Genomic DNA, 25,279 nt, shown 5'->3' with positions numbered 1-25,279 from the left:
AATGTCCCAAACTCATACTTTAGGTGGTTTGTGTGATTTAATGGCCTGCCGGATACATTTTAAATTAATAAATTTTAATGCATAAAGAACTTAGCAATAACGTGGATATCTCTGTTTAAATCGCGAACAAATAGTTCAAATTAAAATCAAAGTACTTCCTCGTGAGTAAAACCCCAGCCAACAGCTAGACGCTGAAAAAATTTAGTAATAAATTGTTTTAAACTAATTAAAGAGACGGGTTTTGAGGAGAGGTAAGAGAATTAGAATATTTAACTACAGTTGTTCAGTGCATTCGGTTTAGTCATCATTAAAGTGTAAATGTTGTACTAGATAATATTGGTAATTTTTATCGAAGCGCTTTGGTAATGACTTTGGTTAAATTAAACATAAGATATAGTCGTAATATGTGTGATAACAGTTAGTAAATGTGGAAAAACTCGGTAAATTTATCATGATTTCTTGGAGTATAGCATAAAAACAATTTATTCGGTTAAATTTGCTTTTCAGTTTTGTATTTTATTACTACATTTTTTGTAATAAAAACTATTATTTTGAAAACTCGAATTTTCGTTAAACCGTTACAATCCGAACAGAGAAAATTACCGAATAGATGGATTATAAATATATAATAATTTTGGTATTATTATCAAAATTATTTTTTTACTAGAAATGTCATTAACATGCAATACGGTAATTTTACCAGAATTCTTCTTCCCTTTGAACTATTATTGACTGCCAAAATACCATAAATAGAAGAACAATAATTTTCTCCTTTCAGTTATTTCCGTTTTCCATAAAGTCCCTGATATTTCTGCAAACAATTGTAAATTCTTGTATTTTTATGTTATATTTTTAACCTTTAGTAAAGTGCACTTTAATTAAAAAAAATATCATCGACGTTTGGTGTATGTTTACTTTTTATCTTATTTGTAAGACTTTATTTGATAATAAAATGATAAGACACAAACTACGACGCACTTACAATTAGTGGAAGTGTAATGTCTGTTCTTGTCACTTATTGTACGGAAATTATCTTTTGTTTCATTAAAGACATTGTTTCATTTAGTTACCAAAAAGACTTCAAACATGTTTCCTCACAAAGAAAAGGAATCATAATAATTGCGTTTGAGGAGATGACATTGTTAATGAACGTAGCTTGTGTCAAATAAATCAATTTTACAAAATGAAGTACAGCATGAAAGGCAGAACTGACAAACTGCTAACAGCATTATAATTAGCTGCATCAACAAAAGGGACATCCTAGTTATCGATGAGATAATGAAATTTAAAGGAAACAGAAGGTAGTTTCGAAAAATATCAAGTAAAATATGAAATTAACTGCTTCCTTAAAATCTTCTTGAATAATGCGATATTTTTTTACTAAAGTTGGTTTTAATAAATGAAAATACTGTTAAGAAAATAGAACAAAGATGATAAAATTTATCTTCACAAATAGTTATATTTTTATTTTGTTAAAATATATTATTTCGTTAATTGAATGAAATAGAAATAAACTTAAATCAAGCAAATAAGGAGCGTGATATTTTTAATAATATTTCTAAAACTTCCCAAATGAAATTAAAAGTTTACATATGTTTATTCATACTTTAAGAGTTTTTTTAAATAATGGATGGAACTATTTAATTAAAATGAAGGATTTTTACTCAAAGAAAGTAAATAGTCATAAAGTCACGTTTCAAAAACAATTTAAACAAAGATGGGGATCACGTGACTTCTCAGCATTAAACATTTATTCGTTTAAGTATAAATATATGTTATATATGTGTAAAGCGCAAAAAAATAAACCTAATAAACTAAACTTTTGATCTAATGATTTAATATTTACGTTCTAAAGGTGTCTACACACCGAACGCAACAGTGATGCGAAACACGATTTTTCCCCTCTGTTGCAGTGTGTCTGTTGCAAGTGATTGCNTGGTTCGAGGGAGAGTTAAATATGCTAATTAATACAGACGAGACTATGAAATCAGACCCGAACTATATCTGTATAAACATACCTTTTTCTTGATGGATTTAGATTTCTGACCTTCAAAATACCGCAATCTAAGAAATATTGTCCCAATAGTTTGGTCAGAAAACCGGCTCAAAATTTGGACCCTTTAATGTACATTTTACTTTTTTCGTATTTCCCCATATGTCGAGAACTTTTAAAGCGAATTAAAAAAAAATTTTATACAATTATAAAATTCGTTTATTCAAAGATAATTCCATGCAAAATGTAACTTTTAGTAATTTTTTATTATTTTTCTTAATAAATTTATTGAATAATAATCGAAAAAAATTTTAAATTGCAAGGTAATTTTTATTAACATTGCTTTAAAGAATGCAATTTTAAGTAGCAAAATACAAAATTTGAGCAAAATCGGTCAAATAATTCTTAAAATATCGTATTTTAAATACAAGACTTTTTCAAAATTCTATTTATCACTTTTTCAAATTTCGAATTCTGTCTTTTAAAATTGCATTTTTAAAATTATGTAAAAATTTGCTTACCTTACAATTCAAATTTTTTCCGACTATTTTTAAATAAAATGATAAAAAAATAATAATAAATATTAACTAAAAGTTATATGTTAGATTGAATTATCTATGGATAAACGAATTTTATAATTGTGCGTACAAAAAAATTTCAATTCTCATAAAAATTCTTGAGATATGATGAAATATGCAAAAAGTAAAATTAGCATTAAGATGTCCATACTTCGGAACACTTTCCTGACCAAACTATGGAGACCTTAATTTCTAGATTGCGGATACCCTTTATATTTTTGGGGTCAGAAATCCAAATCCGTCAAAAAAAGGTATGTTTATTCAGAGAAAATACGCTTCTGTGTCTGATTTCGTAACTTAGAATATCGTCTGCACTAATTAATCAGCATAGTTGAAGCCACCCCCTTGAACTATCTAGATTGAGTCCTAGACGGTGAAGATGCTATCATTATATCAAAAGTTATCCAGGGTGGTTCATTTATTTATTTTGCACATTGTACAGCATTTAATGTAAAGATTTACTATGTGGAGTGTGTTTACTATGAATAGATAGTGATGAACGCATCAAATAGAATCACTTTTTCATCGGGGTAACTTTGCCTGCTTTTTGAAATATGTTATGGTGGAAAAGATCAGTTACTGATCAGTCTATAAGTGCTCTGGCGACTGCTAATCGTAATTGTTGCAAGCTTCAAGCAGAATTGTTTCCATTTCATGATAGTTTATCATAGTGAAAATAACTAATTGTTAACATGCAATTGTAAGGGACTGTTGCGTAAGCAATAACAATAGTTTAAAAATTTTGACCAGCGTGGCCACAGTAATAGCTGGGATCTTAGATAAAGGTTTTTTATCTTTCGTTGGTTTCAAATCTATAATTGAATTCTCTCTCCAAACTTTAGTTTTCTTAAAATGATATTTTTAGTCTATTGTGTGTCGGAATATATATGCTTAAATACCTTATATACAATAGAGGATATCATTAAAGCTCCAACGAAATTCTGGAAGAGTTCGAGCCATCGGAATAAAATCCTCGCGATAAAATGTTCGTAAGAACTCATGCCAGGAAATGTCGTCAGATGCTGCTAGGGACGCTTCCCTATAATGAACATGTGCTATCGTGTGCTTTTGTGATCAAAATAGGCAAACAATCCTAGTCGCTTATAAGGACCTTTCTGGACACAGGTTTCCATGCTATTTTAATTTTTGATGATGTGTCCTAGACGTTTGTCTCTAGACGTTTGTAGCAACGACTATGGGACCATCTGTTATATATAACGTTTTCAATCCTGCACACTTTATCAAAAAACAGACTAATGTTATTTAAAAAATCTGTAACTTTATTTACAAAACTAATTATAGATTTAAAATTCCCACATCCGAATTACGCTAGATCAAATATTTGATGTACAAATGTTAAAAAAAAATAGTATTTGTACTCTTTTAAGGGTTATTAATTCAATTTTGGTATAAAGTAAATATATAAAAACTCTAAGTTCTTGCTTTATTTTTAGACTGAATGCGTGGAAGGTCAAATTGCAAACATTTTAAATAAAGGTAATGAAGCGTATGTAACAAGAATAACGTATTTATGCCTTTTAAAAATTGCAGAGACAATCAAAATAATTTTCTTCTTTCAAATATTCTCCAAGACTACAAGAAATAAAATTAAAAAAATGTTGCAACAGAGCTAATTTCTGGGCAATGCAATTGTTTCTAGTGTCTCAACTCTGCCTATCATTCTCACTTCCCTGGCAATCAACAGTTATTTGTCCCAGGAGAAATACAACTCCACTCCTCGCAATGTTCCTTCATTCCTATTGGATGTGGCAGTGGGGCGGGAAATTAAATTGAAGACCGTTTCGTTGATTAGAGAGCACTACCGAAGAAGGAGTTTAGGGCATATTTTCGGAAGTTGTGGGTGAATTGACTCAAGTGCGTGTTGCAACTGACTGGAAATTTACTGTAACTCATTGAAGAAATTAGACAACTGATGCGTAATGAGCAATTTCGATGCGACGTGTGTTCGGGCGTAAATAGATTTTGTCCCTTTTCCTACGCTTGGCGTTAGAAAATTGGAAAATATTTAGCAATCTACAATAATTGCAGTTTCTTTCCGTGAAGTGTAAGAGAAAATAGAATGTATACATAAAGCACATATAGTACTATTCTGGAATAAATTACTTTGAGTACATTTGTTTTCGTTTGGGTTGATATAAAAAATATTTTTAATTTTTGTAGTATTTAAAGACAGATCGTGACAGGTAATGCGAGTGAATCAGATAATATTTATAGTTTTATGTTATGTTAGATACCTCGGGCGACTAGCTGGTCTGCATATTTAAAAGAGTTGAATTTCAAGTATCTCGAGACTTAAAATTATACAGCCGAAAATTAAAGTAATATATATGAAATTCATACTGTAAAAATAACAATAGTTTGAATTTTTACCTCTTACATCTGATCACTTTTTCAGATCTGGAGAATTTCGGGGGCATTTTTTCAGGTTTGATAAAATGGAATATCAGGATGAATTCGTTATTAAAAATGATTTGTAGATCATTAAAACTTATGATAACATTTTAAACATAAGAAATGCAAATTAGCCTCATGGCGACTTTCCAAAATTCCAAAACAAAATTGTTAAAATGAAACTGCGCATTTAGTTGCTATAATTGATTATCGTTGTATTAGTAATTAAAAATTCTTTTCCAAGCTAAGAATTTTCATTTTTTTATTTTTTATCCACGGTGAAATGAATTTTTATTGGTATTAACTGTTTTTTTAAAAAAGTTTACGAATCTAGAATGGTACATAATACTTTAAGTAAATGGGAAAAAAAAGTAATTTATCTCCATGATGCTGATGAAGTACTAAAAGACTGCATAACTAAGCAAACAAATATTTATACCAATAAATCAAAATCAATCTTATCAATTTTATGACATTTTTAATTGGTAATTAAAACGTACTTTTGCTTGCCAACCATTTTCAATTATTATATTTATGTCTACACAAAGGATTTAGTTCTGATGATGTGTTCTAACTCCTCTAGAAGTTTGTCGCAATGCTTAAGGGATCCCCTGTTATATATAAAGTTTTTTATATTGTAAATTTCAACAATAAAAAACAGACTGAAAATGTTATTTAAAAAAATCTGTGGCTTTAGGTGAAAAAGAAGAAAAAATAAAAACAAAATTGTTATTTTATCAGTATTTGTAAGCTTTTAAGGGTTATTAATTTAAATCTTGTAAAAAATTAACAAATGAAAACTATAGGTTCTTGTTTTATTTTTATATTTAAACCGCGTAAGGAGTTGAAAAAGGTAACAACCCCATTCATAAACACCTCATTAATATTTGTAATCTACAGAAAAAACACGATCCAAATCACAGATTTCCGTTAATGGGCTATTAGACTATATCTATTACTTTGAACAGTGCACAAAATAAAAAATGAACAGCTCTGAATAACTAGTAATCTAATGATCGGAAGCCGTGATGACTCCAGGGATAGAGCATTCGCCCTTCAATGAGGTGAACCGGGTTCAAATCCCAGCAATGGCTGGTCGATACGAATTTCGCACCCGGCTTACACCGACCATAGTGCTGACATGAATTATCCTCAGTGGTAGACGGATCATGTGTTAGAGTCCCCTTGCCGTCAGGATAACCGTGGGAGGTTTTCGGGGTCTTCCTCTCCATTAAACGCAAATGTGGGTTAGTTCCACCAAAAAGTCCTGAACGAAGGCACATTTCCCCCAATACTTTATCCAGAGTATCCCTTGTCTTCTAGATTGGGTTCAAAATTACAAGGCTACGGAGTTAAACGTCAGTAGTCGTAAGTCCAAAAAAGGGCCGGCTGTTCTACAACGGTTATAAAAGAAAATAAAATCTAGTGGTCAGATCTTCACATTTTTGGGCAGAAACTTAATGGTTCGAGAGGGGGACTTCAAGAATGCTAATTAATTGGAGCAGATGATATTTTAAGTTCCGAAATCAGACACAAAAGGCATTTTCTCGGAATAAATATATCTTTACTTTTCGACAGTTTCGGATATTTTACCTTCAAAATATAGGGGATAGTCCCAATATTTTGGTCAAGAAGGCAGTCAAAAGTTTGGACCCCTTAATGTTAGTTAAACTTTTTAAGCATTTCGCCTTTTCTCGAGAGCCATTTAATAAATTTGACAAAATTTTGCACACATTTATGAAATTCATTTATACAAAGATAATTTTAAGCAAAAACTGACTTTTAGTAAATATTTTTCGTCTATTATTATTTAAATTTTCATTTTTTAAATTTTTTATTATTTTATTTAATAACAGTCTTAACTTATACAATTAAAATATATAATTTTTACAAAACTTTGAAGAATTTGATTTTACATTTAAAATACAAAATTGGAGTGAAATCTGCCAAATAGTTCCTGAGAAATCGAATTTTAAAATATTCTTATTTTTAAAATTTGGTTTCTCAGAAGCTATTCGACTTATTTTAGTAAAATTTTGCATTTTGCAATGTCAAATTTTATTCTTTTATGTAATGTGAAAAACTGCATATTTCCCAGTTTGCTCCGAACTCCTACAATTTGGGGGCCAAAAATCCAAATCCAGTGGAAAAAAAAAAGTATTTTTATTCAGAGAAAGTACGTTGTGTCTGACTTAAAATAAAATATATAACTTAAGAAAAATGATCTGAACTAATTAATTAGTATATTTGAGTTCATCCTTTCAAACCATTGAGTCTAAGAATGTCAACATCCGATCATTAGATCAAAAGTCATTCAGGGTGCTCCGTTTTTTATTTTGAGCACTGCACAACCATTCGCTTTTATATACACAGAGTGTCCAAACTATTATGACCACACCCTCATTACACTGCTGGACCACCTTTGGCCAGTAATACTTCTCGAATTCTTCTAGGCATATTTTCTATGTGATGATTTTAGGTGGTAGGAGGAATTTGACTCCATATCTGATGAACTGCACTTTTCAATTCCCCCAGATTGGGTGACGCTGGATCCAGCTGTCTGATGCCCTGTTTGATCTCATCTTCCAAATTCTCAATTCGATTGAGATCCGGTGATTGTTTGGGCCAACAAAGTAAGGTAAAGTCACAGTCATGTTCTTTGAACCATCTAACAACAATACGAGCTATATGACAAGGGGCATTGTCTTGCTGAAAGTATCCAACCCCGGCAGGGTACACCATTAACATAACAGGATGCACTTGATCTGCGATAATACTTAGATACCCTCTGGCATTCAGACGTTGTTCCACAAGAGTCAAAGGACCCATGCAACGCCAAGAAAACTTTCAAAAACCATAACATTGCCTCCACCAGCTTGAAATATGGTGGCAATGCACTTTCGGTCCATACATTTGTGCTGTTTCGGCATATCCGAACCCTGTCATCTGCATGGTGTACTTGAAAATACTATTCCTGTCTTCTACTGCCAATTTTTTACTATATAATTATTGCCAATGGCTTAAATTTAACATTATAATTAGGTTGCTTAAAAAACTTCACATTGTATTACATATGTTTTTAATAATCTTTTAATTACAATTTACAAACTACCTTGATGAAAATCATCGATCTCTTTTGTGTTCAAATAGAGTAAAAAAAGGGTAAATTTTATCGTACTCTGGTAGTTTTGACCGCACTCGTACTTTTTTCTTCTCAGTGAGGATTTACTTGTTTTGTATATAAGGAATTTTGTTTAAAAAATATGTTGAGCATTTGTGATTTAGATTTGGTTCGTTTCTTTCTTAAAAGGCAAAATATTTCCATATTATTGAGGTAGTCTAAATTCCCTTGAAATAAAATAAGCTGCTAATTATAAACTAATATTTTAATTTTTTTTAAAATGTGTGTTTTTTTAATTTTATTTTAATTAACAATTAATCAACAGTTTTTGAGAAAAAATATTTATCGGAACTTGAACCTGCTGAAAACGGTTCTTCATATTTTAATATTTTACTAGAGCTTTAATATATACGTATTTTTTACCAGAATCTTTAATATTAATATTTTAATAAATAAAAATTATTTTATCTTTATATTTAAAAAAAAGATTTTCATACTTTTTTCCAATGTATTTAGCCACACTTTTAAAATCAAGGTAAAAAAATGCTTTTTTTTACTTCAGAGCATAAATATTTAGATAAAAAATTTTTTTACGAAGCATAAATATTATTTTTATATTTTAACTCTATTTTTACCAGAATGGAAAAAAGGATTCCGAATTTCCGAGTTTCCCTAATTTTTCCTGCTTCGAAAACTCTTTCTAATCATAAAACATACTTTTAATAATATGTGCTTCAACTAGTTATGTTTCCCCTATCTCCGTAATCTAATTTTATCCCAGAACTTATCGCAGTTTAATCAACTGGCAATAATTACTTAAGTTTTTTCGAAAAAATGAAAAACTAAAAAAACTTTCAAGCAGAACGTGAGTCTGTATTTAAATTAATCCTAAGGCGAGCACTTCGCGCATCGGAAATTAAATTTCCGAACGCATTTATTTCGTTTACCTAATTTTCGTAACAGCTTATTACATCGAGTTAATTTTTTTGCTGCCAAGATAATCGAGTGTTAATCTTATTTTGCTTCCTCCCCTCAGAAAATTCTAAATATTGAAGCAGATTCCTTATCAGCAAAAATTATACGGCTACATAAAAAGCGAGGCTTAAACATGAATTACTAGTTGGATTTAAAATTTCTATAACATCTTATTAAACATGCGGTCGTTAATTAAATCTTCATGTCATTTAATTGAAGATAGTTTGATTAAAATAATACTTTCATTGCCTTGAAAGTAATTATTTTAGTTTCTAAAAAAACGAAATTTAAAAACTGTAATTATAACTTTCTGTGTAAGAAGCTATTACTTAGAGAAAATTTTTTTGATATTTTTAAATATTTTATAATAGTTTGGGCTTAGTATGCTTAATATATTTTGTGTTATAATTAAGGTAGTAGAATTAATATAACAATAAAGAATGTATAATGCATATTATACAATATCCAAAAAAAAAACTCATACCTTTAATAACTTTTGATCTAATGATTGGATTTTTTCTAAGATGTAATTTACTTAGTTTGAGTGTCTAAACGTAAGTATGATAATTAATTATGAGTAAACTTCGAAGAGTTTTCCTCGTCAGTATTATATATGAATACATAAAATGTAAGGATTAAATATAAATTATGAAATACATTAAGAAAATAAAAAATTTTATTAGGTGTCTGGTAGTTAATTAAATTTTCATGGAACTTAATTAAATATATTTTGGCTAAAATTACATTTTAATTAATTAAATTGGTAGTAATTATCTTAATTTTTAAGGAATAGAAATTTAAGGAAATCAACTTTAACATTTTTGTAAGAACAAATTAGATACTAAGCACTTGTTTATTATTAAAATAGTATTTATTAAAATAATGTTTAAAAAATAGCTATAACTTAACATAAGTAGATTTAATATATCGTGTGTTATGGTTCTTCCAATGGAATCAGTGAAATTAGATAAATTTTTAAAAGAATATTAAACATATAATTGAGAAATTACTAAAAAAAAATCGTGGCTAATTTACTGAATCAACAATTAACAGTTAATTTAATTAATTAAATCTGAATTACCATTTTCAATATTTCAAAATATTGTTATAATTGTTGAAAATAAATTAGAATATTTAAAAGCTAAGTTCTGTTAAATTTAACTAAAATTTGAGTTAAAATCATTTCATGTATTTTTATAAATAACGCTAGTAACCCTTTAAATAACCATTTTCTCTACTCGTTTCGCTCACTAGACCTTAAGATTTGTACAATCATTTGTTGTTTCTTGACTTCGAAAGTTACGTTATGTTGCATCGAAAATAAAAAGTATTCAATTGAAAGACCCTAAGGAATCTCATTGTATTAACGCAGATTTTGCTTTATGGATTTAGTTCCAGATTCTATTGGAATGAAGTTTAAACTTAACCAGCTTGCTTGGTTACCATTGCAACTGTATTCACAAACTCTTTTTAAAATCACTGGTTTAATTTTCAGTTACTATAAAAACGCGGAAAATGCTTTGCTCTAAAGAGATCATTTAGAAATTGCAAACTTGCAAGCGTCACGAGTGTGTCAATCAAGCTCATCACATAAACGTGACGTTTTTTTACAGGTATTCAAATGAATTTAATCCTAAAATTGCTTCAGAGGGATAATAAACACGGGTCTTAAAATTGTAACATTAACACGACATGCACAACCATGCAATTCGACACATTTATGTGATTAGTTGCAAGTTCTCAATTGTAGGAAAAGATGGTTTGAGGTAGTATCTCGTAAAGACCATTTCCTTCGCACTACTCTATCTCATTTACGCTTTTTCTCACAACTAAAATCTTATATCAGCTTCCCCACTGTGAGCAATGTTTTCTCAAAATTGTGTAAAAATAGTTCCAAAATAATTAATATTCGAATGTGAAAGTACCATATATTCAAAATTGAAACAGAATATACTCAGTTTTGAGCAAAATGTATATGGAAGGAAAAATCTGTGTGAGAGTTGTTCGCTATATGTCAGCAGAATTCGAACGAGGGATTTCCGTGCTTATAGCAAGATGTTATGCACTCACTATAGTTGTACGAACCTGTCCAGAGAGAGTTAGAAAGCTGTATATGGTTTCCACCGAAATGACACAACATTCCATTCGTTTAAAAGCTTATAAGATGCAGCAAAATAAGCAAAAACAGATATTACCGATCCCCTGACTAAGCCATTTGGCTATTTGAACCATATTTTCCAAATAGTAACCCTTTGTACATTTGAAAACAGAAATTAGTATTTTAAGATGTGCTACATTGCAGGGGCTATCATATAAAGAACTATGAACCCAGAGTTTCCAGGTTCGAACCCTGCCGGCAGCCGAAGAACATCTCTCTAACATATTTTTCTCCCCAGGTGTATTTTTCTCAAAAATGAATGTATGCTCTTTTAATTTTGACGTCATTGTGTTTTTAAATACGACTATCATTTGTTTTGGAGCTACTTTGACACATTTTTGTTCAATTTTCGAAATCCTCTTTTCACTGTGTACATATAATATACAGTCAAACCTCGATATCTCGAACTTGAAGGGAGAGGAGAAAAAATTCGAGATACCGAAAATTCGAATTATCGAAAATAGCATGTTATCGATGGTATAATGAAGAAAAATGCTCTTTACATACCTTATTTACTATTCCATATTTATTCTAAAAACACTTTTTACACTTAAACAGATTCAATTGTTGTTTGCTTTAGAGATGTGTAAGAAAGTTTGTCTATTACACTTTCTAAGTGGACTATTGCTTTAAATGTCTTCTCTGACATATTCAGCTGCCTCTCAATAAATCTCCTTACAGTGTCTACTGCAGAAAGTGTTTGTTTGAGAATTGATTATGATTATGAAAATTGACTTTCCATTCTTAAAAAAAATTTTTTTTGAATATTTTTTTATTTTCAGGAAACAAATCTACACTATTTATGGAAAAAAAATTCAAGTTATCGAGGGATTAGAAAAAAAATTTCGAGAAATCAAGGTTTTTTTAACATTGACTGTATAGGAAATTTGAAGGGAATTTTTTTTTCTTCGAGATATCAAAAAATTCGTGAAATTGAGGTTCGAGTTAGCGAGGTTCGACTGTATATCTATGTTATCTTTAATATATATATATTGCATATCTATAATAATATATTCTCTAGAAAGCAAAATATTTCAGGAAATGACATCGCAAAACCTTACAAAATATGAAACATTGTTTCTGACAAGCATAGTATTTTATTAATCATTGTAGCAATGGACCCTGCAACTTTAAACTAATAATGACAAAGAGTATATGACTACTTTAAGCTAGGCATGTCTAAAATAATCCACTTGAAAGAGAGAGGGAAAAAAACTGTTTAAAAACTTTTCCAAAACTGACGTAAACTTCTAAACCAGCCATTTAAATTTCGCTTTAAACTTAAAGTATATTTTATGAAGAGAAATTTCGTTCGATGTTAAGAGAGGATATGAGTTTCCAGAGTTAACCTCTTTGACAGATGAAGTTTTAAGATAGACTCAAGACTCCGGATCTACTTCCATTTCTTCACAATAAAACTGTCAGACATGATAAATTATCCTTTTCCTTTCACTTCCAAAGACTGCGTATCTTGTTAAAGGAAAAGGCTTCCTCTACAAGTTAGACTTCCTCTTACTTCTAGAATACTTTCGGGGAACAGAGTAATTCCTTTTTCGAAACTTGTTATTTCCCCCACAATGTAAAAGGTGATTTCTTTTTTGTTTTAGTTTCGATTCGAGGAATAACAAAATAAGATCAATTTTTGATGGGGCAGACGAGTGAAGCTTTGGAAATTTCGAAAATGTCCTTGGAAATATGCAAGTTTGCAGGAATATATAAACTGTCGCAGTATTAAAATATGGATAAATGCATCCTCGCTTTTATGAGATATAAAATAAAATTCGCTCTAAAATTTTAAGGAAAGTAAAGATTTTTAATTCATATTTACTAGTGGAAAAGTAAACTAATATTTTAAGACACTATGAATAAAATTTTAATTTTTATGAAAATAATATACAAACAAATTTGGTGATCGTAAAGCTGTCGACGTCAAAAAAAAAAAAAAAATCAAAAAAAAGTTATAGTAGCGTATGTTTAGCTGTGTTTTACTTAGACAACTAGTTATTACCCCCAATCTTCAAACTTGACTCCGGGGATAGAGCACTCGCCATCGAATGATGTGATCCGGGTTCGAATTCATGTGATGGCTCGCTGATACGAACTCCGCACCTGTCTCGCACCGACCACAATTCTGACGTAAAATATTCTGATGTCATGGATCATGGGTTCGAGTCTCCTTGCCGCCAGGCTATCTTGGGATGTTTTCGTGGTTTTCCAATCCACGCAACGCAAGTATGGACTAGCTCCATCAAAAAGTCCTCCATAAAGGCAAATTTCTGAGAAAACTTGATTCAGGAGTTCCCTTGTCTTCTGGATGGAGTTCAAAATTACAAGGCTACGGAGTTGAACATTGGTAATCGTACAGTCAAAATTGGGACAGCTATTCAACTACGGTTATAAAATAAAGTAAAAATCTTCAAACATATTTATAAGTTCGCCAATAGATGGCGCGTGCTGTTGTTCGGAAAAATATTCAATCATATTTTCTTCTGCATGTCAACTTGTTTCAGCTTAAACATTTACAGTTTCGATAGGTTTAGAAAAAACGAGTAAATTTCAATTAAGTTTATGTGTAAAGAGAGGAGTTTTCACTTTAAAGAATTATTAATTTTTTATTAATTATTCTTTTGGATGGCTTTATTATAAATAGATCCATTAAAAATCATTTGTAGAGGTATAAGAAACCTCAGCTAGACTTCTTTTCATAAATTTACTTTTTTGGGGTATAAATAAATAAGTCAAACTCAACAAAATACAAACATGCTCTTAACTATAGTTCAAGAGAAATCCATCGTTTTAGAATACTTCGTGAAAAAGTATAAATAATTATAATTTTTGAAAGGTTCGTTTTGGATAGTACAATTTTTTTTCTATCATGATTGGGACGTAAAATGTGAGGAACTGAAATTTAAAACTATGTTCTTTGTAAGTTTTTCATCTAGAAAAAGGGTTAGCATAAATATTTTATTTTCATTTATTTTTTTATCAAATTTTGCTAATACGTTAACAATACTATTTCGGACAATACGCAATACACTTAATACGTTACACAATACTACTTGGAAGTCCTTGTCCACTAAAGTATAATATTGGTTTTTGCTGAAGCTTGTTTGAGTTCATATTCATTGTAAACAGCGTTACTGCACAACCGATTCCAAGACTTTAAGGAAACAAGACTTTAGCAACGTGGTAGGCCATGTGTATTTCTTACTTATATTATAGTAAGATGTGAATTTCTGAGAATATAGATATTAAAACAATACAGTAGTTATTTTAAGATTACTGACTACAAAAAATTGAAACATTTTATTTAAAAAAATCAAAAATCATAAATTGCAACCATAAGAATCAACAAATAATAATTGCAACCATAAGAATCAACAAATAATAATTGCAACCATAAGAATAACAAAGGAAAAAAAAAGATATTAATGAAAAAAGTGGTATTATTAAAAATTAATAAAGCGATGATATTTCAGCCAGCTTATTGACTTAATAATAATTTTAAAAGACAAAAAGGTATATGGACGCTAAAAAAAAGAGTTAAACATAAGATATATCAAGTAAGAAATTAGTCTTATAGGTAATTTATTGCAGAGTTGCCATCAGAGAAGATGTATTTAGAGTGATCTAAACCTATAAATTATGAGCGATATTAGACAATTTTGTATTAAACGAACTGAATGGCTGAAAAACTAAAATGATTGTCTAAATTAATGGAGGAATAGCCAAGGTCTAGTTTTAGTATGGCTATCAGGATTAAAAGTACACTGCACAGCTTATCTCTAGTGTATTCTCCACATGCGCTAGCCTGAAGGAAGGTAAAAGGCCCTACTTTACGATAAAAACCTTCATAGTTTAAGAGCATTTATTATCATCTTCAATGATAGAGGTCATACTGTAACATTTAGGCTGTTCTGTTCTTTCTAAAATTATTATATTGTTATAAAAGGTAATGAAAAAAATGTAAACATATTTTTGAAAGATAAAATGAAACGATGATTGTCAGTTTATTTAAAATTCTTTATTTATCATTCCAGGTGATCAGAAGTAGATTATCCAGTCTTAAAAATGGCTACTGACTGCTGTTATTGGGATACATTAAAAAATACTTGAGGCGTTGATATAATCAACGATGTCTTCGCTGCCCACATTAGATGACTTGCATTCGAAAGCCAGGATATCCAAGGATATCTACCAAAATCCATACCTTACACTAGACGTAAAGCTTCATCCAAATCCATCGAGTCAGGTCTTTGCTAATTGTCCTCAGAAACCTGTGCTCATAACGCCTGAACAAAATGTGCATAAATCCAGAGGTTTCTTTAAAAATTGTACAGCAGCTTTTCAATGTAGCAGGTACTTCTTCTTTGAACTAAAATGAAAAACACTAATTATAGCATTAAAATAGTTTCAAATAATCCCCCCCCCAAAAAAATCAATTTACATTATGAATATTGCAATCATATGTGTTTCCATAATTATATTTCGTTTAAATTTCAACATTACATTTCCTTTTTCTTCACATGTTTTCAAACCTTATATGTTAAATGAATGAAAGACATAGAACGTAAATTTTGAGAGAACTTGAAATATTAAAACAGAAAATGCAAGGTTTGAAAGGTATCAGCGTGCAATTCATTTTGGTATCTTAAAAATTTTGAGATTCTTCTTCTTATTCATTTATTTATTGAGTCAATTAACTTAACTAGTATACAGAATAATTCAATAGGTTTCATTGATTTTGGTTTACGGAAACCTAGTAAAAATTGTGGAATACCAAATTAAAATATCAAATTATGGTTTATAATAGAGCAGTTTGAGTATTTTGCTAATTATTTACTATATAAACATATCAGGTTTTCATTTTGAGACATTTTTGAACCATACTTTTTTTTTTGTTTTAGACATATCGATACGTCACTGACAAAAGCAGAGTTTGTAATCAATTGTTTTTTTTTATTGCGCATCATTAAAGGGACTATAAATTTAGTTGCCGGGGCATGTAAGGAAAAGATATTTACACAGAATTAAAAAAAACATACCCTGCTGTTTAATTCGCAAATTTAAGTATTAGGAATATCATATTCATCTTGTTAAGATATCTGAATGCCTTCGTTAATCCAGATATCTTTAAATCAGTGAACTTAATGTTTTAGCATCAGATTAAAGATTTATCTTCATCTCTTCAATCGTATTTAAATTTTATTTCTGTCTCAACTAGAGTAGAAGATATTATAACTTAAAAAAAACCTTTAACTATGGGTCTAGATTGCAAGGCGTTTTCTTTCATTATTAAATTTAAAAATCAGTTATATTGTTATTTTCTAAATTTTTTAATGTGATACCTTTAATCATGTAAGTCCCATTTACTTTGAATTTTGAAAAAAAAATTCTTTACGCTTATGTTTAAGAAATATTACTCACGGTTACTCATCAAACTTTTGCTTTGTATTTTGTCGAAAAATAAGAAAAAAACTTTTAAATTTTTTTTCCACAAATTATGTTGTGGTATTAGCTGTAAACAATTTAAAAATTATTATGTCTAATGAATTATTTACAGATACGATGAAAAGAATTAAGTTAAAACAAATAATTATCTATGGCAAAGTAAATAATTATATATGACAAAGTTACGTTCTTTTAAAGAGTGATAAATTATTTTATTTACTTCATTATTATTTTAATTTTTGACCACGCGATTAACATCCTCTTCACAGTTTGGAAAAAATTTCTTTTCCCACTTCAATGCATTTATTTATTATTTCAGTACATTAGATTAAAACTAAAAAATAAACATCTAAACTGAGCATTTTAAAATTCAGTTTCTGAATGATTTTCTTTTAATTGAAATGCGAATTTCCTCCATTGTTTTAACAGTATGCTTCAATGAATAGAAGTTAGAGTAAGAAAAAACAATTCTAAATTTAAAATATTAGGGTGACCGGAAAGTAATGTCGTTTCGGTGCATTAGATATTTGTTATCAAGATTTTATTTTTAATCAATAATGTATTCACCCTCGTTACCTTTAAATGCTCGAACGAAAATGAATCGAAAGAAATGAATTATATTTTGAGACTAACGAATATTTAATGGGCCGAAATTACATTACTTTCCGGCCACCCTAATATTACAACCTTTGGTGTTAAGGATAGTTAGTGATAGGTTGATTAAAAAAATACAACTTAGTTTAATGTAATTTTCAGATCCAGCTAAAAATTTCTCGAAAACTCTGTGTAACACATACTTTTTACAAAATACCAGATTCTGCAGTCATAATGAAGATTTTATCAATCGGTTCCTTAAAAAAGGAAGAAAAAAAAACTTATTTTTAATTACAACATATTATATTTTATCTAGCAAATAGTTAATTGAACAGAGTTGGTATATTTTTACATTAGAAGAAGATGAATTTAGTTTATTTAGTTATTTACTGAATTTAGTTATAGCAAAATGGAATATATTTTTAATGTACACAATTCAAACATAAAATCTCATATAAAATTTTTGATATGATTATATATACTTATTTTACGGTCTTATGTGATGTTTGTGTTTTAAATCTATTAAATATCCATTAAAAGCATATATATCATATTAAAACTTAGACGTTTACTCCTTTCGTTGCAGACTAAAGTCTGGTCTTCCTACTTATCGTCCTATCCATAGACAGATTCCTTCATCACCATCACGCATAATCACTACTTGGCGACAATGGACCACGGTCCAACAAACATGTTTTCTATCGTCTCTCCTCTGTACTGTAGGTGTCACCTTTTGGGTTGGAATATTTTTTGTCACAACATCAAGCACGTCCACCATTAATCATCATGACTCTGAAAGCCATCATTGGTACAAAGATGCCGTATTCTATGAAATCTATCCAGCTTCCTTCCAAGATACAGATTCTGATGGATACGGTGATTTTCAGGTATTTTGAAATGATATGGGCACAAGTTACGTTGCATAGTAATTTTTAAACACACTTCAAGATCGATTCTGACTTTAGATGATCTAGATGATGATGATGATTAGATCTAAATGATTAGACCATGCCGTGTTGAGTGTTAAACTCAACTAGTAAGCCTAAATATGTAATCCAGTTTCAAGGGATTGTTTATTTACTACTATACAATGCATTAACATGATTAATACATAGAAGATTAACTTCATTCGTTATTATAAATAATAATCGGCTAAAGTGATAAATTCGCTTAAATTATTCAGTTTAACCGGCTTATTTGATTATTATTAATGTTGACTGGTTATTATTAATAATAACCGACTATTCACATTGACCGCAACATATATATCTTTTCTTACATCAACGTCTTTGTAGCTCATCGCATATTTTCAAATAAAATTTTTCTCCATTTTGACGTTTTGAGCCATTTTTAAATTAAGCATAGACAGCGCTGCCTTTAGATAGTCTAAACTTGACCTACCAGTCATCAGTAACAGTTGTAAACACACAGCAGTTGTAAAAATAGCACATTATTCGCAAAAAAGCATAATTTCATATTACGACGGAGCCTTCGAAAAACAACCGTACGTTAAGTACGGTTGTTTGTCGAATAAAAATACGACAAACGTGAATATGGTATACGGGAATATGGCAAACAAATCTTACTTTAAGTACGATGGTATCAGATGGGAATAGTAGGATGAAGCTTGTTAAGAAAGTCTTGGTCTGCAGTGCGATTGGAGAAGAAGAAACATATTTCAAGTACATTTTTGTTGTTCATCTATTAATTTTTTATTAAACTTTATTTTTGCTCAATTTTTACTGTTGGTTATATGGTATTCGTTTTATGAAGCCTAACAATTATGGATTCCGTGACAAATTATCAAAGGTAATTTTGAATTATCATAGAAATATATATAACTCAAATCGTAATATACATAAATTATAAGAAATTTATGCAAATCAAATGTAAAAAAGGATGTATCTGTTGCATTTTTTGAGCTTCATTTTAAAAAGTGTATCACCATTCATACAAAGCTAGATTAAAATACATAAATATCCAATGAGCGAAGGAAGCAAACTGACACTGTGAAACAATCTGAAAGGAACTGCAAAAGCAGTTTTGGGGATTTGTGAGCGAGTTCCTAGTTATATCAATAATTAATTTTTCGTCAAATGTCTGGTCTGATATAATAAATACTTATCGGATTAACATGAATTTATTTACAGTATTTAAATAGTATTTTGAGCTTTTTATTATAATGTTAAATTTTAGTATCTCAAAGCATTTAATAAATACAACGAACAATAACCATAGAAAACCATAGGAACACAAAGAACAATTACCATAGAAAACAAAGGTAAACACGTAATTTGCAGAAAATATTTTTCTTGAATCGATACAGTTTTAGTTCTAAAAGTATATATACTTTTCATTATTGATTAAATTTAAATTTTTAAAATTTTAAATATTTTCAATTGTTTTCAAATGAAATAGATGACTTTGGTTTCTTTTCTAGGGTATCATTCGTCGGTTAGACTACATTCACAATCTTGGCGTCACAGCAATACGCCTTAATTCCATATTTAGTGCTCTTGACTATCCACTAGAATACGAACACATAATTGATTTGCATAGTGCAGATCCTCACTTGGGCCGGATAGAAGATTTTCGCCAACTTGTCAAAGAAGCTCACAGAAGGGGAATGAAAATCGTATTAGATCTCAATCCAACTGTCACTAGCGATCAGCATACTTGGGCATTGCATTGGGAAAGAGGCATACCTGGATACGAGCACTTTTATGCATCTCATAATCGATCAAAAGTATGTAAGAGATTTTGAGTCAGATTTCTATTATAATTTAATGAAAATTCTAAAATTCTTACCTTATATAAAATTATTTCATTATAAATGAATTAATTTAGAAATTAATTCATTCTTTTCTACATAAAATTAACTAAACATATATAGAATAATTGATTATCGATCAAAAGTATGAATAAAAAAAGGATTTTAATTCAGATTTCGATTATAATTTAATGAAAGTTCTAAAATTCTCAACTTATATAAAATTATTTCATTATAAATTAATTAATTTATTAATTCATTCATTCTTTCCTGCATAAAATTAATTAAACATGCATAAAAGAATTGATTATCGATCAAAAGTATGAATAAAAAAAAGATTTTAAGTCAGATTTCTATTATAATTTAATGAAAGTTCAATAATTCTAAACATATATAAAATTTAACTATTGACTAATTTTGCCAAGTTTCCGTTTTTATTTGTAATAAAGTGATGCTGAAATAAATTTAATGCAATATGAAATAAGCGCAATGACACATGTACATTTATATAATCTTTTCGGAAAAAGAGTTTCAACTCAATTGAGAAGAAAAAACAACAAGGATAAGAGGATTTACCAATAGGGTAAGAGAACAAGATCAAATAAGATTATCAAAAAAACTTTGAAATCAGTTTCCACGTTGTTTTAACTTTATTTAAAGTATGGGGATAATCCGTCTTAATTTGCCAAGTGTTCATTACATTAATATTTACCAAATGAAGATTGAATTTCATTGCGTTTGTTAACACTCATTATATTATATGTCTATTACGTATACTATCAGTACAAAAATTCATTTCTGTTCATATTAATGTTAACGTGTTTGCAAAACTGTTTATCATAGTTTATAGTGAAATTAGTTTCACTTACGTTTAAAAATGAAATTATAAATTAATTAGGGTATAAATAAGTAACATTTATAGAAAACCTTGTAGATCATCTTTTATATTCATAATGATTAATAGTCACCCTAAAATAATTTTCTATACTAGGGATAAGTTAATTAAAATTCATCCAAAATCTTATACCTCTACTTACTATACTTAAAAAATAAATTTTGGAAAAATGAGGAATTTTCTTCAATTAAAATAATAACATTAATAGACAATAACGCAAAATTTAAAGGAAAATAATTGTATTTAGTTTAAAATACTTGAGTATATTTTAGTACATCAAAGTTGATATATGTTTTTCTGGTGCAATTGTTCTAACAAACTAGTAAAAGTTTAGTGATGCTGCGGTAAAATTACAGCATTATTACATATTATACTAAATCATTTTAAACCTGAAAATTTTTAATTTTAGGTTTTTTCTTAATTCTAAGTCAAATTTTTGCTTTAGAAAATAATAATAATCTGTCAATATTTCAATTGTATTCAAGTGACTTAATGTTATTTATCGTACTTTTTTAGGTGATGAAAGTTGTAAAGTACAAATACGAAGAAAAAAAAATTTAAACGAAAATTATATTTCTTACGTTATATAAAAAGAAACGTTTCGTACAATCTTTCCTAACTTGAACAATATCAAAATTGCACTGTATCACTACCAATTTTAAAAAAAAGAAGGATTATTTTTTTAATTTTGGTTACAAAAATCGCACTTTGAAGGTATAAGACTACACGACACGGTAAAAAAAGCTTTTTTCGAAATTGAGCAATTTTGAGATGAAATTCGAATTTGAATACCGCATGTATACAAAATTGAAACAATATATCTTCATTTTTGAGTGAAATGAGAAGGGTAAAATTCGTTGGCTGACAACAGAATTCGAAACAAAAGACTTATGGGTTCATTGTATGATGCTCCGACCACCATAGTTATAAAACCTAGTGCAGGAAGAGGTAGGAAGCTTTATGGATGCCACCACAATGGCACATCATGACATCGTAATTTCGAATTTTAACGTTACAAATGGTTGCTATTTGGAAAATATGGTTCCAATAGCTTAGCCAGAAGATCGGTAGTTTTAATTTCGCTTTTTGAATATGTTACTGCATCTTAAGTACTTTTAAGCGAATATAATATGTAAAGCTCCCTAACTATCTCTAGGTAGGGCACTGCAACTATAGTGGAGCATCCTACTAATCACACAGAGGTTATTGGCTCGAATCCTGCCAGTAGACAATAAGCTTCACACTTCATTTCACATTTATGATTACGATTTTTGCTTTTTCTGTGGAATTAAAATAACAGAAATTTAACGGATAAAGAGTCTTCTTAAATGAACTGCTCAACTTCAGAAAATTAAAACATACAATTATGAAAGTGCATTAAAATAAAAATTCATTTAGTTTAAGTAAATTATTTTAGTGAGTTCTGTTATTAATTTCATGGTCAGGCAATATTTAACCAGGAGTAAAAAAAAATTTCTTCATGGCAATATTTTTCTTAATTACTTCTTTTTACGCCCCACATATAGTTAAGAAAGTTCGTACTTAGAAGAGACATTAATATAAAAAAAATTCCTTAATTTTTATTAATTTTCTATCATATCGTACCATCAATTGTTTTTTTTCAATTAAACTGATGGTTCTGCGAAAAATCTTTTTAAAAGAAAAATTGTTAAGGAAAAAAGCAACAACCATAAAAAAACACGTTACTTATAAAATAATCATACAGGGAATGAGTAAATACAACAAGAATGGGACAGCGCATTACATGCATCAAAGAGGTACCTATAATTAGTGGCCTATTACGGAATAATTAAAAAGTTTTAAATCTTATGTACACAATGTTGTGTTTAAACTTATTAGGTATCAACGCCGTGGCTTCGCGTCTGACAAATATCATTGTAAGAGCTTTTTAAATTTCTGTGGTAGATACAAAACATTTACTTTGTACTAAATGCCTAAGTGCTAAAAAACATGAAGATCTTATGGAAACTGGATTTTAGTAAATATAGTTAATATTTTAACAAAATGTATGGTTTGATAACATTATTAAAATCCTAAATGAACTCGATACTCAAATTTGAGAACGTATATAAATAATTTACTTTATTTGTGTTGTATTCCTGTTCCTTGCCTAGGTTTGAAAAATATTGGAAATAACTCAAGTTACAGTCTTTGTTTTTCTGATTAATCTAAAGTCTCAATGTGATTTATTTTAAGTAAACAATATTTTTAATTAAAGTAGTGAAGATTACGTATGCAAATTAGTACGTCTTCTAAAACAATGCCACTTTTAGGCTCATCATATAAAATAACAGTTAATAGATTCTGATGAATGAATTTTTGGCACTTTCTTTGATTTGTGTCATTGCACACACGAACTTTTATCTGATAGTTATATTTTCATACGCATAAGAATTTTCACTTGCTGCTTCAGGCCATTGAAAGTATCAAGGAGAGTATAGCAGTAGATTTGAATAACGTACAGATAAAACATTTTTGTTTAAAGTTGAAGTCTGTGCTTCAATTTTACAGAAGGCTAACAAGTTGAAATAATGAGATAGATAGAAATATGAAATAATAGTTCGACAGTTGAACTAAATTAAAAAGAAAAAATAGTGATTTTATTAATATTAAAAAAATAAAATCTCCAAAAGTGGGATTTTCCGTTTTTGCTTTTGAGGGAGAGCGTTAATGAGTTAGCTGAATTGATACTGATTTTAGCAAAGACGGTACAAATTTACATACTCTTCATTTCTCAATGCGTGCACTGAGCAAAAAGTATGGTCAAAACTGACAAGACATGGTACAATTTACTGTGTTTCTGGCAGAATGGGAACGCCAAAAAGGACGGTAATTTCTACCGATGAGCTTTGGTATAATTAACAATAAAATATTGTTTTCCAATATGTGATAAAATTTGGTAAATGCAGTAAAATTTGGTAATTTTATCACGATACTTTAGAGCATGGCATAAAAATCATTTATTCGGTTAAATTTTCTTTTTAGTTTTGCATTTTTTACTAAATGTGTTGTAATAAGAACTTAAGGTTTGAAAGGCACCCTACCTCTTCTGATCTTACCTATCTTGAACTTTACTCCCTGAAGAAATCCCAGCTTCTCAGAGACTGGTTGATTCCTCCCACACACCATTGGTACAAGGGAAATAGGCCTGGAGCTTCTTTGACCCTTCCCTTTGAAAGGAGAGTCTGCACCACCATCTCCTACCTAGCTACCGGCCATCTTAAAGGTTTTCTATTTTCCGAAGGAACTAAAATCCACCCCATCTGCCCTAAATGCCATCATACACCGGGCTTCCACCGATCACATCCTGAACTGTCTTGGTCTTCTCTGGGAAGACATTTACTCTAGTCCTCTTTTGGTATTTGATTTTCTTCAGGTCAACGGGTTCATAGATCTGGTCTGACTTCGTCAGGCCAGAAGAGGATAAGCAACAATAACAAGGTTTGAAAACCAGAATTTCCGGTATGCCATAACCATACGAATGGAAAAATTCCGAAATAAATGGTTTATATACCGTATATTTTGTTTTATTTAAAAGAATTATAGCTTTTTCTTTATAAAAAAAAGTCATTACCTTTCAATACAGTATTTTTACCAGAATATTTTTTCTCCGTGTAGGATCCACCAGAAATGGAAAGCACAGATGGTCCCCCACCAGAGGACTGGGAATTACCCCAAAGGACGTTTGGTGGTCACTACATAGTTAATTGGTCCAACTCTTTTGTACAAAAAGAATATCAGCGAGCTATGGCTCATTGGATTGATACTGGCATAGATGGATTTTACATGAAGCACTTAGACAAGCTGCATGTACTGAAAACTGAAGACGTGGTAACAGTTCTTCGCCAATGGAGATCAGAACTTGACAAAACAACAAACACCTGCTCAAAACATAAACATTATACAAAGCGCATTCTCATCGTCTCATCACAATTTGTAGATAGTCTTGAAAGTCAGACAAAACAACGTCTGTTTCGCTCAGAAGTGTTGAAAAACATTGATTTAGTGGATTTTCCAATACTATTGGGAAAGGAAAAGAAAATGCTGAACCTAATATCAAACATCAGAAAAGTGTCTGATTGGCCCAAAATTTCACCAATTACGATGTGGCATTTGGGTAGTTCTGATACATTCAGACTGGCATCTAGGATAGATGAAAGATACAGTATGGCGGCGTTTTTTATGCTAATGACTTTGCCCGGTGTGAGTTCATTGTTTTATGGGGATGAAATTGGATTAAAAGACAGCGTGGATTCTTTCAGCAATAGAGTAGGTACCCATATCATTTTCCTTATTTATGTATTCAAGAAA

At 29.7% G+C, this 25,279-nt stretch overlaps 1 protein-coding gene across 1 annotated transcript in view; it reads left to right on the top strand.

Annotated features, from left to right (window-relative positions):
- The window catches only part of LOC107452642 (alpha-glucosidase), a 74,422-nt gene that overhangs the window by 35,005 nt on the left and 14,138 nt on the right, over window positions 1-25,279 (top strand). The window contains exons 2-5 of the mRNA XM_043039289.2: window positions 15,278-15,596; window positions 17,869-18,169; window positions 19,723-20,028; window positions 24,587-25,237. Of these exons, the coding sequence (XP_042895223.1) occupies window positions 15,373-15,596; window positions 17,869-18,169; window positions 19,723-20,028; window positions 24,587-25,237 (1,482 nt within the window). The 5' untranslated portion in view covers window positions 15,278-15,372. The remainder of the gene's footprint in view (window positions 1-15,277; window positions 15,597-17,868; window positions 18,170-19,722; window positions 20,029-24,586; window positions 25,238-25,279) is intronic.

This window comes from Parasteatoda tepidariorum, chromosome 1 (assembly GCF_043381705.1).
Source record: "Parasteatoda tepidariorum isolate YZ-2023 chromosome 1, CAS_Ptep_4.0, whole genome shotgun sequence".
NCBI classification, from domain to species: Eukaryota; Metazoa; Arthropoda; class Arachnida; order Araneae; family Theridiidae; genus Parasteatoda; species Parasteatoda tepidariorum.
This window is presented reverse-complemented; position numbering and strand designations above follow the sequence as displayed.